The sequence below is a fragment of the Rhincodon typus genome, chromosome 17 (genome assembly GCF_021869965.1).
Source record: "Rhincodon typus isolate 14 chromosome 17, sRhiTyp1.1, whole genome shotgun sequence".
Lineage (NCBI taxonomy): Eukaryota > Metazoa > Chordata > Chondrichthyes > Orectolobiformes > Rhincodontidae > Rhincodon > Rhincodon typus.
In genome coordinates this window covers 24,778,994-24,798,892 of record NC_063348.1, presented here as the reverse complement: position 1 = coordinate 24,798,892, position 19,899 = coordinate 24,778,994, and the positions used below count along the sequence as shown (strand labels likewise).

Here is a 19,899-nt window from a genome sequence, read left to right as displayed (position 1 = left end):
GCGACTGGGAAGTGTTGTCGTTTGTCGTGAACCGAGCGTAGGCGCTCCACAAAACGGTCTCCGAGCCTCCGCTTGGTCTACCCGATGTAGAGGAGGCCACATCGGGAACAGTGGATATAATAGACCACATTAGCGGATGCGCAGGTGAACATCTGTTTAATGTGGAAGGCTTTTTTGGGGCCTGGGATGGATGTGAGGGAGGAGGTGTAAGGGCAGGTGTAGCACCTCCTGCAGATGCAGGGAAAGGTGGTGGGGCTAGTGGGGAGTGTGGAGCTGATGAGGGAGTCGCGGAGAGAGCGGTCCCTCCAGAAGGCAGATAATGGTGGGGAGGGAAATATAGTCTTGGTAATGGGGTCAGATTGCAGGTGGCGGAGAATGATGCATTGAATTCGGAGGTTAATGGGGTGATACGTGAGGACAAGGGGAATTTTGTCTTTGTTTTTATTGCGGGGAGGGAGTGTGAGGGCTGAGGTGCGGGAAACGCAAGAGATGCGTTCGAGGGCATTTTTGACCACTGGGCGGGGGAGGGAATTGCGGTCCTTGAAAAACGAGGTCATCTGGGATGTCCGGGAGTGGAACGCCTCATCTTGGGAGCAGATGCAGTGGAGGTGGAGGAATTGGGAATAGGGGATCGCATTCTTGCAGGAAGGTGTGTGAGAGGAGGTGTAGTCTAGGTCGCTGTGGAAGTCAGTGGGTTTGAAATAGATATCAGTTTCAAGGTGGTTACCAGAGATGGAGACAGAGAAGTCCAGAAAGAAGAGAGGGGTATCAGAGATGGTTGAGGTGAACTTGAGGTTGGGGTGGAAGGTGTTAGTAAAGTTGATGAACTGTTCGAGCTTCTCGTGGGAGCATGAGGTGGCGCCGATACAGTCATCAATGTAACGGAGGAAGAGGTGGGGGATAGTGCCAGTGTAGCTGCGAAAGAGGGACAAGGATGTTGCCATGTTTGGAGGGTTTGAGCTATGGGGAGAGGCTGAATAGTTGGGGCTATTTTCCCTGGAACATCAGAGGCTGAGGGGTAACCTTGTAGAGGTCCTTTTATAAAATCATGTGGGGCATAGATAGGGTGAATAGCTAAGGTCTTTTCCCCAGGGTAGCGGAGTCCAAAACTAGTGGGCATAGGTTTAAAGTGGGTGTGGAAAGATTTGAAAGGGACCTCGCGCAACTTTTTCATGGAGGGGGTGGTGTATGGATGGAATGAACTACGAGAGGAAGTGGAAGAGGTTGATATATTACAACATTTAAAGGCATCTGGCTGGGTATACGAATAGGAAGGGTTTAGAGCGATATGAGCCAAGTACTGGCAAATGGAACGAGATTAATTTAGGATATCTGGTCAACATGGATGTGTTGGACTGAAAGGTCTGTTTCCATGCTGTACAGGTGTCTGATGCTATGACTCTAGTGTTCAGCTTGGTCTCATTTGAGACTACTGATTTATTATTATAAAATACATCTGTTCAGTTTATCATTTTTCCTTATTTCCTCTGCAAATCTTACATCCCTGCTGGCTCTTTTTTAAAACATGAAGCACAATATGTTGGTCAGAAAAATTGAATAGCCTAATTTTAAATTATTACTGAACTGATTTTTGATCTGCCTGTTTTGATTCCCACCCGTCATGAATTAGCATTGTAGCTGTTTTTTTTCTCCACTGACTGTGCTACCCCTGATGGCACACCTGGTTGTAGCAATTGGAGAATGCACAGCATGTTGCAAGATTTTCCAAATCAAATTACCTAACCAGCAAATCTGACTGGTGTGAAAAATTTATACAATTCTCTTTTTTTTGAAGTAGATTACAGTCATTTCCCACTGCATTGGTGGTGAGAGTTGGTGGTTTCATCCTATGAAGCATACGTCTTTAAAGCATTTGGAAGTGGAAGTGATACATTACCAAACTGATGGACCACTGAGATAGCGTTAAAAATAGAGAATGCTTATGCATGCAATGTGCTTTGCCGACAAATAGTTTTGCCATACAACAAATTGGATTGGAGGCATGCTGATGTATTAAATGTCAGATTGTCTTTTGCTGTTATAAGATACCACTATATTGGTTTATCCTCCATATACAAATAAGATATTGCTGCCCTCGCGTTGGGGCAGAGTAGCTGGATTCATGTCCCGTGTAGGCAGGTGATCTTCAGTTGTGAATAATAAGGCTGTTTGTCAGCCTGACAGGAGATTTCTATCTTGCATACGAGAAAATCTTTTGGATCTCAAATATTGTTTTTCACTTTAGAGATCATTTTGCAATGATCATTTCATATTAATGCGATGTTAAACTGAGACTTGATCTGATTGAAGTGACTTTGTCAATGTATTTGCAGCTTTCTAATTCAAAAATATGTGTAGCACGTTGGATCCTGCCAAATGCTGTAGTTTTAAAAAAAAAAGTTGACTTTTCCGTAATACTTTGTGTTTGAATACTGATTTGATATTGTTGCCCTCCAGAGAGATACCAAGAGTAATTCAGCAGGTTCTGTTTCTGATATATTGGGATTGTTGATCCATGGAGACCTATTTTATTTGCAGCCAACCTGAGATCCATAATTCTGAGAGGCTTATTTACAGATGGTCTAGGATATCTTCTCTTGCAGCCAAGACTGCTGCTTTTATTGCATTCTATTCCTACAATGCTGTAATTCAGAGATTTTGCTTAGAAAATATTATTTCTGTATTCTGGTCCAACAGAAAAGGCAAAAACCAAACATTACCACAAACAAGTTTGGCAATTTCAAATGCAAGGTTCCCCTGAAAGAATCATCAGCATTTTGTACAAAATATTATTAAAATGGGAGTTCAACGTTCACTTTATTATACAAGTTTCCTCATGTGTCCAGTGCAAGTGAGCTTCTTGCATATCTGTCCTCCTCAGTGTCACCATAGTAAGTTAGTGTGTTTGACATACTTTAGCAGCAATCATCCTCTGATCACTGCTTCCATTGTAGATTGGAACCTATCTGGATGCCAGTAAATTTTGTAATACTTCCAATTTATACAGATTCAGTTTTCAATACACTGAGGAATCTCTGCTTTGTTCGGAGGAAACATCATTGTTATGAAATGATGCCATATGGATAATTAATGCAGCCCAATGTCTGGATTGAATTTGGTAATGAACAAGGTAGATCCTTGGCAGATCATTTTGATATTTTCATTTCTGATGAAGGGGATTACCTAGAAATAAGTTCTGTTGCCACCTTTCAGAACAAATGTCCGATTTCTCCCACAAGTTCTAAGGTATCATGTTAGTGGCTGTCAGCCTCCTGGCAGAAAAGATTTTTGTACATGTTTCTCCTCCCCCTCCAGATTATTTTCAATACTTATTTGACTGAAGAAGACAGAGTCCTTGGGTATTGACCAGCTTTAAAGTATCCTGACTATTTGACCAATCAAATTTAACAAAGCAACCAGAAGTCTCAAAGCTGCTTGAAAGACTTATCTTAACCGTTGTACTCCTAGTTCCTTTATGAGTTATAAGTTGCTTCTCTCTCAGGGCTGATGGCGATATATTTGTATGTGGAGTTGAACTTCTTTTTGAAGAGGGAGATTATACTGAAGGCAACTAATCTATCATTCGTTTATTCAACATTTATTATCATTATGTACTTCATTATATATCTTTAGTTTTCTAAAAGGAAGTGGCAACTGTAATCCATTAATAAATCGTCAAGGTAATAATGAGAAAATGCTGAAAATACTCAGGTCATGCAGCATTTGTGGATAGAGAAACAGGTTACAGTTTCAGATCAATGATCTTTCCTCTGAACGAGTAACTTTGGTGAATTTGCTTTTGGATGATATCATATTAAAACCGTTCACTAAGTTTGCTCTTCAAGCTTCGAGGTGAAAATGTGCTTGCTTAGCTTTATTCTTGAGTTTTTAATATGATCTGAGATAAATGACATTAAATACCTAACTTTTTTTTAAGAGACACTCAAATGCATCACAATCGTTGTGTGAAATCATCCGCCTCAGCAGAGACCAAATGATTCAAATGCAGAGCTCTCCAGAACCAGATCCACTTCTATCAACGTTAGAAAAGTATGTACTTTAATACAAATTGTTTAAAAGTCACTTACTAAAGTTATCGATTAATTTTTAAATTAATGATCATTGTTCTTAATGATGAAAACAAATGTGTAAAAGAATAACATTTGATTTCACACTTTACATATGTTGGAAATATTCCTTTGAAATGATAAGAACAGTATTATTATAGTATCCTTTATGTATGTTTCTGAGTAAGCCATCATTACTAAAAGGAAACCAACTGCAGCATACCTTTACAAAATAAAGTCAGTGTGGACAGTGTTCTTTAAATGCCATGTATGTTTATCTTCTCACTACTCTATTTTGGCTTTCTAATCTATTTCCCCGTAGGATTCCAGTGCTCGTATGGGGTTAGTTCTGATCTGGGTATTTCTATGTATTTCAGTGGAAGTGACACTTTAAACAGGCTTGAGGCTAAAAAAAACTCATGGCTGTTTTGTTTCTGGGCTAGGTGCCACCTGACTTCAAATTTGTGCTAATTATAGAGTTTATTGAGCTGTTGAGTGTGCATTCCTGGAGTGAAATGGGAGTTGTGAAGTATTTTAGTTTAATGTAATCAGAAGGTCAAGTTATTTTTGGTTAGGAATATATTGAATATATAGTACAGAAACAGACTGTTTGGCCCAACCAGTATCCGCTTAACTTTATGCTCTAGCCTACTCCCCTTCCTTATTTAGTTTACCATTGTAACCCTCTCTTCCCTTCTCTCTTACAGGCTTGTTTAGTTTACCCTAAAATGCACCTGTACAATTTGCTTCAATGATTCCCCATGGTAGTGAATTCCCCATTCTCACCACTCTTTTTGGTAAAGATTTTTTTTCCCCTACATTCTGTGTTGGATTTATTGCTATCTTGTGTTGATTACCTCTGGTTGTCCTCTTTTGTCTGTATCCACTCCATCAAAATCTTTTCAGACTACTAAAGACCTACTGTTAGCTCATGTCTAAGAAATATAGTTTTAAGGGGGATGGAGAGGAGGAAAGTATTAGGAATAGAGAGAAGACTGTTCCATACAACTTCTGTCTTTGTTTTGCTTCCTAACTGCCAAAATCCTTCGAGGTGAAAACCATGACATTTTGTATTGTAACATGACAATTGCCTCTGCTTTATATCTGTAAAACTTGAGTTTTTGGCATTAGTCCCCATTTCATCCCATTTTCAAATGCCCTTTCCTCTTCATGTTAATTCTTTTTCTTGCAACTCCATTTTTGAAACTCTCCAAAGAGTTTTCAGCATTATAGCACCGAAGTAATTATAAACAAATATTCAAATTATCATTCCCTGTGACTGTGACCTTGACACACAATTCCTCTTCATCTTCCTCAGCTTCTTTGCAACTTTGTTGTGATCACCCTTCAACCTCTTTCCTTGTTGTCCAGCTGAGAGGACTGCCTTATCCTGCGTATGGGGAGTGGTTTTATTGCTGGAATGTTAATCAAAAAAACGCAGCTAATGTTCTGGGGATCCAGGTTCAAATCCCCACAGCAGATGGTGGAATTTGAATTCAATAAAAAATTTCTAGAATTAAGAATTTACAGATGACCATGAAACTACTGTCATTTGTTGGAAAAAACCATCTGGCCTGCTAATTTCCTTCAGGGAAGGAAATCTGCCATCCTCACCTTGTCTGGCCTACATATGATTCCAGACCTGCAGCAATGTAGTTGACTCGCAATTGTCATTTAAATTGGGCAAGCAAGCCACTCAGTTGTATCAATTGCTATGAAGTCTCAATGAAAAAATGAAACTGCACAGACCAACTGGCATCAACCTATGCACCAGGAAAGACAATGGCAGAAGCAGCGCTGTTGACCTTGCAAAGCCTCCCTTACTAACATCTGTGGGTTAGTGCCAAAATTAGGAAAATTGTCTTACAGACTAGTCAAGCAACAGTTTGACATAGTCATGCTCACTTACAAAATCCCAGGCGCCACCACCACCACCATCCCTGGATATGTGCTGTCCCACCAGCAGGATAGACCCAGCAGAGGTGGTGACACAGTGGTATAGAGTCAGGAGGGAGTTGCCCTGGGAGTCCTTAACATTGACTCTGGACCCCATGAAGTCTCATGGTTTCAGGTTAAACATGGGCAAGAAAACTTTCTGCTGGTTACCATGTACAGTTCTCCCTTAGCTGATGTATCAGTACTCCTTCATGTTGAACAATACTTTGGGGAAGTACTGAGTGAAAACGGCGCAGAACATACTCTGGGTTGGGGATTTCAATGTCCACCACCAAGAATGGCTCAGCAACAGCACTATTAATGAGCTGGCAGGGTCCTCAAGGATGTAGTTGCTAAACTAGGTCTGCGACAGATGGTAAGGGAACCAACAAGAGGGAAAAACATACTTTCCTTATACTTGACCTTACCCTTACCAATCTACTAACTACAGATGTATCTGTCCATGACAGTATCAGTGAGAATGACCACACAATCCTTGTGGAAACAAAGTCCATGGAGTAATCTCCATGTGTTATGTGGCACTATCACTGTGCTAAATGGGACAGAGTTTGAACAGACCTAGCAAGTTGCACCTGTGCTGTGGGCCATCAACAGCAGCAGAATTGATCCCCAGCACAATCCGCAACCTCAGGCCCATCATAATCTCCAGCTCAACCACTACCATCAAGCCAGGAGATCAACCCTGGTTCAATGGAGTGCAGGAGGACATGCTAGGAGCAGCACCAGGCATACCTAAAAATAGGTGTCAACCTGATGCAGCAACCAAACAGGACTAACTGCGTGCCAAACAGTACACGCAATAAATGATAGACAGAGCTAAGTGATCACACACTCAAGGGATCAGACCTAAGCTCTGCGGTTTTGCCACATCCAGTTGTGAATGGTGGTGTACAATTAAACAACTCCTTGGAGGAGGCTCCACGAATCTCCCCATCCTCAATGATGCAAGAGCGCAACGCATTAGTGCAAACAATAAGGCTGAAGAACTTGCAGCATTTTTCAGCCAGAAGTGCCAAGTGAATGATCCATCTTGGCCTCCTCCATTTGTCCCCAGCATTACAGATACAAGTCTTCAACCAATTTGATTCACTCCACATGACATCAAGAAACGGTTGGAGGCACTAGATAGTGCAAAGACTATGGACACCAACAACATTCCAGCAATAGTACTGAAGACTTGAGCTCCAGAACTTGCTGGTCCCCTAGCCGTGCTGTTCCTGTACAGTTACAACATTGGCATCTATCTGATGATGTGAAAAATTGCCCACCCAAAGCAAGACAAATCCAAACCAGCCAATTACCACCCCATCAGTCTCCTCTCGGTCATCAGTAAAGTAATAGAAGGCATCATCAACAGTGCTATCGAGCAGCACCTGCTCAGCCATAACCTGCTTTGTGATGGCCAGTTTGTGTTCTTCTAGGGCCACTCGGCTCCTGACCTCATTACAGCCTTGGTTCAAATATGGCCAAAAGAGCTGACCTCCAGAAGTGAGGTGAAGTGAAAGTGACAGCCCTTGACATCAAGGAGCTCGAGCAAAACTGGGAGTCAGGGAGCAAACTCTCTGCTGGTGCACCTCACATACAGGAAGATGGTTGTAGTTGTTGGAGGGCAGTCATCTCAGTCCCAGGGCATCTCTGCAGGAGTTCCTACAGGTTATTGTCCTACGCCCAAACATCTTGCTGCTTCACCAATGACCTTCCCTCCATCATAAAGTGAAAAATGAGATGTCTACCAATGATTCTAGAATGTTCAGCACCAATCGTGACTCCTCAGATACTGAAGCAGTTTGTGTTCAAATCCAACAAGATCTGGACAATTTCCAGGTTTGGGCTGATAAGTGCCAAATCATATTTGTGCCATTCAAATTCCAGGCAATGACTATGTTCAATAAGAGACCATCTAACCTTCTCTCTCTTGACATTTCTATCACTGAATCCTTCACTGTCACCATACTGGGGATTGCCATTGACCAGAAACTCATCTGGACTCATAACATAAACATGCTGGTTACAAGAGCAGGGCAAGAGGCTAGGGATAATGAGGCAAATAACTCACCACCTGACTCCCCAAAGTCTGTCCTCGATCTACAAGGCATAAGTCAGGAGTGTGATGGAATACTCCCCATTTGTTTGGATGGCTGCAGCTCCAACAACTCAAGAAGCTTGACACCATCCAGGACAAAGCCATCTGCTTGAGTGGCACTATGTCCACACTGTCCACCACTGACGCTCACTAGCAATAGCTTATACGATCTACAAAATGCACTGCAGAAATTCACCAAAGATCTGCGCCACGATGGTTCAGTGATTAGCACTGTTGCCTGACAGCGCCAGGGACCCAGGTTTGATTCCAGCCTCAGGAGACTATATGGAGTTTGCACATTTTCCCCGCGTCTGTGTGGGTTTCTGCCAGGTGCTCTGGTTTCCTCCCACAATCCAAAGATGTGCAGGTTGGGTGGATTGGCCATACTAAATTGCCCATCATGTTCAGGAGTGTGTAGATTAGGTGGGTTACAGGGGAAAGGGATAAGGTTGGGTCTGGGTGGGATGTTCTTCATCGGCTCGGTGTGGACTTGTTGGGCTGAAGGGCCTGTTTCCACAGTGTAAGGATTATGATGATTCTATGATTCTTAAACAACACCTTCCAATTGCATGACCACTTTCATCTAAAAGTACAAGGGTGGCAGAGACCTGGGAACACTACCACTTGCAAGTTCCCCTCAAAGCTACACAATTGTGACATGGAAATATATTGCCATTCCTTCACTCTGACTGAGATAAAAACCTGGAATCCTGAATCAACCAACAGCTCATGGAGCGCAGTGGTTCAAGAAGGCAGCTCACTACCACCTTCTCAAAGGCAACTAGGGACGGGCAATAAATGCTGGACAGCCAATGATGCCCATGTCCCACGAGTGAACAAAACAAATCATATATTGCATCTTCCTGCTGTTGTGATATAACCTAGAGAAATTCATAGCACTATTCCTGACACTCTTTCCACTGCACAAATATTGGCCCTTAGCAACATTGTCTGAAGACGGCATTGTGTTCCATGTGAGTTTGAATGACACCTGCATTCACTTTTCAACACCTTTTCTGATCCCTTCACTACCTCTAATTCTGGACTGCTTGTCTGCCATCCTGTCTGTAAGGAGGTTGGAATGATGCTGAACATTGTGCAATCATAGTGAAGATCCCACTTCTGACCTTGCAGTGGACAGAAATTCATTGAAGCAGCTGAAGATGGTTGGACCTAGGCCACTATCCTGAGCAATACCTGCAAAGAAGTTCTGGAGCCAAGATGACTGATCTTTTACAACCACAACTATCACAGTTTCTACCAGCTATGACATCAATCAGCGAAGAGTATGTCTCCTTACTCCCTTTGACTCTAGTTTTATTAGGGCTCCTTGATGCCACACCCAGGGAGCCATTCAGCCTTGATGTCAGTTACACTCGCCTTACCTCTGGAATTCAGCTGTTTTGTCCATGTTTGAGCTATAGCTGTAATTAGCACAGGAGTTGAGTGGCCCCTAATAGAATCCAGACAGAGTATCAGTGAGGAGGCTATTGCCAAGCAAGTGCTGCTTGATAGCACTGTTGATGACACCTTCCATCACTTTACTAATGATCAAGAGTAGACTAATTGGGCCAGAACAGTCTTGCTTTTTGAATACAAAACATAGAGGGAGAGTCATACACCTCGGCAACACACCCTTCAGTTCAACCAGTCCGTGCATACTTGGGCCAATTTTCCACATTTGTCAGATAGGTACCAATGTTGTAGGTGCCTTCTTCTCCATTTGTTAAGATAAGTACTGGTATATTATTTCTAGATGTAATGTGATCTAGATATAAGGATGATGCGTGTATTTTTAAAATTTATTCCTGGAAAGTGTGCTGCTGGCTAGGCCAGCATTTATTGCCCATCTTTAATTGCCCTGGGGAAGGTGGTGGTGAGCTGTTTACTCAAAGTGCTGCAGCTCTTGGCGTGTCAGGGCACCCATAGTGCTGTTAGGCAGGGAGTTCCAGGATTTTGACACAGCAACACTTGAGATGGCCAATAGCTCCAAGTTAGGATGGTATGCGGCTTGATGCCGATCATCGGCAGCCTTTGTTGTTCTAGGTGATACAGGTTACAGGTTTGAAGATGTGGTTGGGGAAACCTTGCTATATTACTGCAGTGGATCTTGCCGGTAGTACATGCTACTGCCTCTGTTCTTCAGTGATGAGGGAAATGAATGTGCTGGATGGGATGCTAATCAAGTGGGTTGCTTTGTTCTGCATGACAACAAACCTCTTGAATGTTGTTTGAGCTGCACTAATCCAGGTCAAAGATGAATATTCCGTCGCACTCCTGATCTGCCTTATAGATGGTGAATAGACATTGAGGCAGACAGGAAATGAGTGACTTGCTGTAAAATTCCTAGTGTCTGAAGTGCTGTTGTAGGCACAGTATTCGTATGGCTAGACTCGTTCAGTTTCTGATAAGTGATAATCTCTCAGGATATCATGATGAGGTTGTCCAGGACATTAGTGAGCCACTTTTGCAGTATTCTGTACCAGTTCTGGTCAACTTGCTCTAGGAAGGATATTATTAAAGCAGAGAGGGTTTAGAAAAGATTTCGAGGATGTTGCCGGGACTGGAGGGTTTGAATTATAAGGAGAGGCTGGATAGGCTGGGATCTTTGTCACTAGCATGAAGGAGGTTGAGGAGTGACCTACAGAGGTTTATAAAATCATGAGGTGCTTAGTAAGGTGAATTAGAAAGATCTTTTCTCCTAGGGTGGGTGATTTCAAAACTAGGGTACATATTTTTAAGATGAGAGTAGAAAGAATTAAAAGGGATCTGAGGGGCAACCTTTTCATGCAGAGGTAGTTTGTGTGTGGAATGAATGAACTGCTAGAGGAAGTGGTTAGATGCAGGTTTGGACAGTTACAACATCCAAAAGACATTTGGATAGGCACATGAATAGGAAAGGTTTAGATGGATATGGGCCAAATGCAGGCAAGTGGGACTAGTTTAGTTCGGGCATGGACAGGTTGGATGGGTCTGTTTCAGTGCTATATGACTCTATGACTCTGTCCTGAATGGACCACTATTCTTCCTATTAAACATTCAAAGGACTGGAACCATTACAAACTTATATTTTGTCACTATCTTCAGTCCTCTTCTTGGCCGCTGCTAGGTTACAACCAGTTAGGTTCAACCTTCAGTGTCCTGTTTGCCCCTAACTGTGCTTTTGACCCCAGGATAGGGAAGACTTTACTACTCCCATATGTCATTGCTTATCTTTTCACATGAAAATATATGGACTTTATTTACAACACCTGCAGAAGTTTTGTATTTAGATCCCTCCACAACCTGAATATTTTGATGATATTGTAAAAGTCAACTTACTCCTGTGCACTGTTTTTAAATTTGTGCGATAATGTATAGATTAATATAAGTCACAGAAGCAAGCACCCTGTAAGATCCAATGCGTCAATAACAATGCAAGAATGTATGAATGAATTATATTGTACTCAAACTGACTTTTGTGCTAACTTGTGATGTTAGAGTACAAGTTGAACATAAATGATTTCATATGAAATCCTGGTGTCCCTGCATGTCCTAAAAGACAAATGTGAACAGATGGGCTTTTATGACAGTTCTGTAGTTTCCGTAGTTATTCCTGATGCTAGCTTTGCAGCACCAAATTTAGCTGCAATTCCAATCCTTTCCCATAACAAGGCTATATTCCCAGTCGTTGCTTTGTTTCTACTGTTATAATTGATTAAAATAGAAGTCTGTCCTTTCTTTTAGGCAAGAAACTTTAGAACACTTACTTGCTAGTGTTCTGGATAAAGAAAAAACTGAATCAGCAATTGTGAATTGCATCCAAATATTGTTGACCTTATTGGAGACTCGAAGACCAGCGTAAGTTGAAATTATTTCTGCAGTTAATTTGGAGCGCTCGCATAATACTGCATATCTTGTTTAATAATTATGTTTCAATTATGTTGTGCAAAGGCACAGTTCTCTGGGTCAATGCACTGTGATTCATGTGGGTTTAAAAAACATGAAGCATTAATCTACAATGGATTAATGTATATAGTATAGGATTACCCTGTAAAGTCTGGAGCAGAGAAAATGTGAGGCCATAATGGTTAAATTAGCGAAGGCCAGCAAACAGTGTGTTAAAGAATTGGAAAAACATTCAGTTTTCAGTACTGGGGATGTTGGATTATTTATTGAAAAAAAGCATGTATGCTTTACTTAGGCTGCACTTGGAGTGAGTTGTATTTGGTTTTGATCACCATATCAAATGAGGGATGTTGAGACTTTGGAAGAAGACAGTGAAAATAATAACTAATTTGACCATTTGTTGATGATGCAATAATAGGTTGGAAATCATGTTTTGAGGACATAAATCTATAAAGAAATTGAGGTTAAAAGAATGGGCAGATATTTGACAGATGGAATATAATGTGGGAAAAGTTGGCAAAAATAGAAAAGCAGAATGTCATTGAAATGAAGAGAGAGTATAATTTTGTAGCACAGAGGGATCTGGGTATGAAGAATCTTATAATGTTAACATTCAGATATAGCAAGTAATTAGGGTTGAAAACAGAATAGAGTCATAGAGTATTACAGCACGGAAACAGACCCTTCAGTCCAAATCGTCTGCGCTGACCAGACATTCCAATCTGACCTAGTCCCATTTGCTAGCATTTAGCCCATATCCCTCTAAACCCTTCCTATTCATATGCCCATCCAGATGCTTTTTAAATTTTATCATTGTATCTGCCTCCACCAATTCCTTTGGCAGCTCATTCCATACATGCACCACCCTCTGCATGAAAAAGGTATCCCTCAGGCCCTTTTTAAATCTTTCCCATCTCACCTTAACTCTAAGCCCTCCAACCTAAGAAAAATACTTTGGCTATTCACCCCATCCATGCCCCTCATGATTTTATAAACCTCCGACCCTCCAGTGGAAAAAAGCCCTAGACCATGCAGCCTCTCCCTATAATTGAAACTGTCCAGTCCTGGCAACATTCTTGTAAATCTTTTCTGCACCCTCTCAAGTTTATCAACATCCTTTCTATAGAAGGGTGACCAGAATTGCAAGCAGTATTCTAAAAGTGGCTTCACCAATATCCTGTACAGCTGCAACATGATGTCCCAACTCCTATACTCAGTGTTCTGACCAGTGAAGACAAGCGTGCCAAAAGCTGCCTTCGTCACCCTGACTACCTGCGACTGTACTTTTGAGGAACTATGCACCTGCACCCCTAGGTCTCTGTTCAGCAACACTTCCCAGGGCCCCACCATTAACTGCATAAGTCCTGCCCTGTTTTGTCTTGCCAAAATGCACTACCCCACATTATCCAAATTAAACTCCATCTGCCACTCCTTGGCCCATTGGCCCATCTGATTAAGGTCCCGTTGTACTCTGAGATAATCTTCTTCATTGTCAGTTGCATGAACAATTTTGGTGTCATCCACAACCGTACCTCCTATATTCACATCATATTCATTTATATAAATGATGAAAAGTAGTGGACCAATCGATATGGCACACTGCTGGTCACAGGCCTCCAATCTAAAAAGCTACCCTCAAACACCAGCCTTTGTCTCCTGCTTTCAAGCCAATTTTGTATCCAATTGGCTGACACCCCCTGGATCCCATGAGATTTAACCTTACCAGCCTACCTTGCAGAACGTTGTTGAACGCTTGTTGAACTCCATATGAAAGTGGAACTTTTTTTTTGCAAAGAGCATACACTATGTGAGGGTAAGCTAGCCAGTGATATAAATGAAGATGGTAAGAGCTTCTTCAGATATATAAAGGGCAAAAGAGAGGCAAAAGTGGACATTGGACGACTGGAAAATGCAGGTGGAGCAATAGTACTGGGGAACAAGGAAATGGCTGAGGAACTGAATAATTACTTCATGTCGGTCTTCACGGTGGAAGACACAAGTAATCCCCCAAAAATTCAAGAGAGTCGGGGGGCAGAGCTGAGTATGGTGGCCATCACCAAGGAAAAGGTGCTAGTAAAACTGATTGGCCTGAAGGTGGATAAATCGCCTGTACCAGATGGACTACACCCTAGAGTTTTAAAGGAGATAGCTGAAGAGATAGTGGAAGCATTAGTGGTGATCTTTCAGGAATCGCTAGAGTCAGGGAGGGTCCCAGAGGACCTGGAAAATTTCCAACGTGACACCCCTGCTTAAAAAGGGAGTAAGGAAAACTTGGAAAATTACAGGCCGATTAGCCTAACTTCAGTCGTGGGTAAGATTTTGGAGTCCATTGTAAAGGATGAGATTTCTGAATATTTGGAAGTGTATGGTAAAGTAGGGCAAAGTCAGCATGGTTTCATCAAGGGGAGATCATGCCTGACAAATCTGCCAGAATTCTTTGAGGGAGTAACGAGCAGGGTAGACCAAGGAGAGCCAATGGATGTTATCTACCTGGACTTCAAGAAGGTCTTTGACAAGGTGCCACACAGGAGGCTGCTGAGTAAGATAAGGGCCCATGGTGTTAGAGGCAACGTGCTAGCATGGATAGAAGATTGGCTGTCTGGCAGAAAGCAGAGAGTGGGGATAAAAGTGTCTTTCTCAGGATGGCAGCTGGTGACAAATGGTGTTCCACAACAGTCAGTGTTGGGACCACAACTTTTCACTTTATACATTAATGATCTAGATGAAGGAACTGTGGGCATTCTGGCTAAGTTTGCAGATGATACAAAGATAGGTGGAGGGACAGGTAGTATTGAGGAGGCAGGGAGGCTGCAGAAGGATGTGGACAGGTTAGGAGAGTGGGCAAAGAAGTGGCAGATGAGTACAACGTGGGAATGTGTGAGGTCGTGCACTTTGGTAAGAAGAATAAAAGTATGGACTATTTTCTAAACGGGGAGAAAACTCAGAAGTCTGAAGTGCAAAGAGACTTGGGAGTTCAAGTCCATTATTCTCTCAAGGTAAATCTGCAGGTTGAGTCAGTAGTCAGGAAGGCAAATGCAATGTTGCCATTTATTTTGAGAGGACTTGAATATAAAAGCGGGGATGTACTCCTGAGGCTTTATAAGGCTCTGGTCAGGCCACATTTGGAGTATTGTGAACAGTTTTGGGGCCCCAAATCTCAGGAAGGACGTACTGGCCCTGGAGCGGGTTCAGAGGAGGTTCACGAGAATGGTCTCCGGAATGGAAAGCTTAACATATGATGAACGTTTGAGGACTCTGGGATTATACTCAGTGGAGTTTAGAATGATGACGGGGCGATCTAATTGAAACTTACAGAATACTGAATGACCTGGACAGAGTGGATGTTGGGAAGATGCTTCCATTGGGAGGAGAGTCTAGGACCCAAGGGCACAGCCCGAGAGTAAAGGGAAGACCTTTTAGAACGGAGATAAGGAGAAACTTCTTCAGCCAGAGAGTGGTGAATCTATGGAATTCACTGCCACAGAAGGCTGTGGAGGCCAGGTCATTGAGTACATTTAAGACTGAGATAGATAGGTTCTTGATTATCAAGGGTTAGGGGGAGAAAGTGAGAGAATGGGGTTGAGGAACTTATCAGCCATGATTGAATGGCGGAGCAGACTCGATGGGCTGAATAGCCTAATTTCTGCTCCTATGTCTTATGGTCTTATGGTCTTCTTATAAAGAAATCATGCAGGACAGGGTGTAGTGATGAGCTCCAGGTTTGAATTCAATCCAAAAATCGGATCCCCTGGGAGGAGCGTTCATAACAGTCAAACAGGTTGAGTATCAACCTCCAACTCATGACAATGGCACATGGTAAGAATGGGAGCGATTCCTTGTCAGCCATATGGTGGAAACAAAGTTGAGTCGTCTTCATCGAGATCCATAGATCCAGATTACAACATGCACATAAAAATGCATGTGTCAACAGCAACTTGGACCCCTAAGTCAATCGTAATGCACTGCCACTATGGGGTGTAAATGTGGTGAAATCTGGACAGGGAATTGGTGCGTCTCCTTAGGGATATATCTGCATTGGAAAAAGATTCAGAGTCGGTTCACCAGGCTACTTCTGGGGATTCAGGGGTTGACTTGCATCACAAAGTAGAATTGGCTCATTGAAGATTTTAGAATAATGAGAGGCCATCTTATTGAAAGATGTAAGATTTCAATGAGCCTGAATGGCCTTGAGAGAAGGGCATTCAAGTTTTTAAGTATATATTGCACGGTAATAGCTTGGATTGTGAATTACTCTAATCTTCAGGGGCTTGCTTGATTTGTCTTGGGGATTGAGGTATTTTTGCCCTTTTCAAAACTAACTGCGGGGGATAAGGGTGTAGGTGAATTAAAAGTTCCATGTCTAGTTGGGGTGGCTTGAATACTTATGTGATCATTCCCATTCTCCTTTGTATAGTCACAGCCATAATGTAAAATCGATTTTCATTTGTTTTTCAAGTTTTGAAGGTCAGCTAGAGATCTGTCCAACTGGTATGAACCATGCAGCCTTTTCTGTGAGTAATAGCACATTGCAAGCCATTAGACAAAGACTTAAAGACTTCCATCAGATACTACTTGAGCCTCCTAAGGTAAAATGGATTAATGGCTTTGAATACTTGGCTATATGATAATTTATTTTAGGTGTTTACTCTTTCCCTTTTCAAGCTGGCTATTTTGATTATGTGACTAAGCTAGTTAAAGATTTTGTTCCTTGAAATGTAAGATCTTTAACTGGTAGGTTTTCATAGTAATTTGGCATCCACCAGCAGTTCTTTTAATAGAATGCAGATATGGGCCTGAATTCTTGCTCTTGTGTCAGGACTGCAGAGTCTAGACCTAATCCTGCTCGAAGATCCTCACTGGGAAGTTTTGGCGGAGGTTGAATTTTATTGGTAAGATGACCTCTTCCCCAAAGTAGTGTGGAAGCTACTGAGTGTGGAAGACCATCTTTGATGCTATGGCACTTTGTCAAAGCAATGCAAAAATGATAATTAAACCAAAACAGCTCTCAACCCCCACACACTGTCCATGTCCCATCAATGCCAAGTGATGGCCCTTCGTGCTGTCCATCTCAAAATATACTCTTTTACTGTCTCCCTTGACCAATCGTACCTGCATACCAATCTAATTCCTTTACCCAACCCCCAGGTCTTTATAGTCCTTATGCCAAGTTCGTGACAACCCTTTGTCTCCTTCACTTAGCATGCCAACTCACCCACTATTTCACTGTGGGCAAACTTCCAATCCATTGCTGAGATTGAATCTGTTCGAGTATCTATTGATGAATTAACCATGTCAAAAAAATCACTCTCAGTACAAACCTACATTTCACTATTTCGTTTCCTTTTATTCCTTATGAAAACTGTCATTGCAGCCCATAGTTTCATCTGAGAGTTTCTAACCATTTGGAGCTGTCGGTCAAAATGTGAAATGACAAGTGCTTTACTGTGATAATGAAAGGTTGTTAAATTAGTGATATAGCACTAATCCTATAATATTAGCCTTTTAGGTTTACATCAACACAGACAGAATGAAATAATGATTTTTTTTTTAAGAACTTGAGGTATATCTTTTAAATATTTAGAGGCTGGCTGTTTTAAATGACTTGACAGCTTCTGCTAATAGTTCTAATGAGCTCTGCACTTTTTTTACATGCATTTGAGTCTAATTTTAACACCCCCAAGGGCGCATGAAATTCATGAAAGGTGTCTTAGAACTGCCTCCAAAGGGGTGTCCCAAGTCTTGAAAGAACACTAGCAGATTTAGTTCTTGTACCAGCTCTAAAGTGTACATGTTTTGGACTCCCCATTATTGAAAGACGGGTCACTCTGATGCCCTTCAGTTGCCTCTGTGAGCCACAAATCTACAATTTAGAATCCGCCCCAATCTCCTTTCTAGACTCCTCCCATACCCCTCCCCACCCATGGACAAAAAAAAAACTGGGAAAATGTTTGGGACTTCTAAATTCAGGCCTGATTCATCATTGTTGTGATGATGATGAAGCTCTTCGTCTTTGTGGAAGTTCAGGCTTTAATGTCATATGAGAGAACAGGTAACATATTTGTTATATTTAGCATGACTGTAGTTTAATTCTAAGAATTAAGTAAGCAGCACTACTAGTGAGTCCACAAACTTGGAGAGTATAACCTTATTTTCAAAGACAAAGCTTTATCAATTTTAGGTTGTCAGCCATCCTTGCAGCGTGATGCACTAATGAGCTCTGGGAAAGCTACATATGTGGATACACAGGCCATTTTTTGCAAACAGAAAGAACTTGTATGCTCTGCCTGTTTCAATTTAACAAAACAGATAACTGCCATTCTCTGATTCATATTTCAGGGAAATGCCTTGACCAGAGTCAACCTGCCTGGTTTAAATTTGAACAAAACTTGGTAGCTTACTCTCAGTCATCATTTAGCTGTGCTTTCCCCATGGCAATCAGAGTCCATTTGTCAACCAGTTACCAATTTTTTTCATAGAGTATAAAAAGGATTTTTTTTAATGAATTGTCCTGATGAGTGCAAAACAAGAAGCTCTGACAAATGTCTTTTTATTTTCCAGCAGTGCTCAAGTTTTGTACTACCAAATGATGATTAGATATAGAATCCTTGCATCAAGGATAACCTGGGCTTTCTATTAATGTTGCTACCAATCAGAATTACAGTACTATAAAATGCTTAACACAGAATTGAAGTAAAGGTAAATGTCACCATAGTCCCAGAGGACCATAGGGCTGCGCTGTCATTAAAGAGAGACAGTTGGTGGGAAGTTTAACCTGAGGGTCACCGCATCTGAGGTGAGGGGCAGGTTGGGAAGGCTGGACCTTCATGGCAACCTTAGCCAGTGCAGGAATTGAACCCGCATTGTCGTTGTCACTCTGCATTGCAAACCAGCCATACAACCAACTGAGCTAATGTACTCCCTGTTTTGAGGTTACTACAATGGTCCCGCCTTCTCATCCTCACCTGAGGTACGCTGACTCTCCTATTAAATTCACCACCAGTCATCTTTCTCTAATGAGAGAGCAGTCCTATGGTCCACTGGCTCTGTGGTGACTTTGCTTTTTCAGGCATAATGAATTGATAACGTGGCAATTTCAGGATGATTTGGAGAAGGGTGAAAAATTTCAGAAGCGAGCAAATGTCAACAAGTATAGCAAAATGTCTTTAAGATGTTCAGTCGCACTTGTTTAAAGAACTTTGCATAAAAATATGACAGTTTTGATTTCACTTGATAAACTTTATGATTTGCTATTCACCCTGTGTCACTTCTTTTGTAGAAAAGTGCAATGAAAACTACGTGGGGAATATTAGAGACACCAGTGGGGAATACACGCCTGAACGTGGTCAGACTTGTAGCGAGCCTTCTACAAACAAATACACTCAGTATTAATGAAGAATTGGTAGAACTTAACACTATGGATGTGTTGTTGGTGAGGATCCATCAAATGCTGGTGTTTTAAATTCCATTTATAGACTTTATTAATGGTCTGAATAATGGGAACAGATTATACTGTTAACAGTTTATGTTTCTAACAATTATGGAAGTAACTCTGTGGACCTGTCAGACGTTAGAAAATTCTGTGGATAGTGATTAAAGATGTCAAGACTTAGGAAATGTTCAGAGGAAAACTACTAGAAATGTAGAGGTATTTGGAGTAGATCCGTAGCTCGGGTTGTGGGTGTTGAGGTTGGTTGGCTCGTCAAGTTGGTTTGTTGTTCCGCAGACGTTTCGTTACCGTGCTTGGTAACATCCTCAGTGCAGCCTCTGATGAAGCGTCGGTGTGTTTTCCCGCCTGGTTTTTAAACTCTGGGGTCCATTGCGATGGATTGCCTCAGAATCCGGAAGTGAGGCAATCCACCGCAATGGACCCCAGAGTTTAAAAACCAGGCGGGAAAACACACCGAC

At 41.8% G+C, this 19,899-nt stretch overlaps 1 protein-coding gene across 4 annotated transcripts in view; it reads left to right on the top strand.

Annotated features, from left to right (window-relative positions):
* Positions 1-19,899, top strand: part of ppp6r3 (protein phosphatase 6, regulatory subunit 3) — a 132,468-nt gene that overhangs the window by 37,712 nt on the left and 74,857 nt on the right. For all 4 annotated transcript variants that reach the window (XM_020523499.2, XM_048606876.1, XM_048606875.1 and 1 more), the window contains 4 exons: positions 3,938-4,050; positions 11,833-11,946; positions 16,451-16,580; positions 19,271-19,423. In XM_020523499.2, the coding sequence (XP_020379088.1) occupies positions 3,938-4,050; positions 11,833-11,946; positions 16,451-16,580; positions 19,271-19,423 (510 nt within the window). The remainder of the gene's footprint in view (positions 1-3,937; positions 4,051-11,832; positions 11,947-16,450; positions 16,581-19,270; positions 19,424-19,899) is intronic.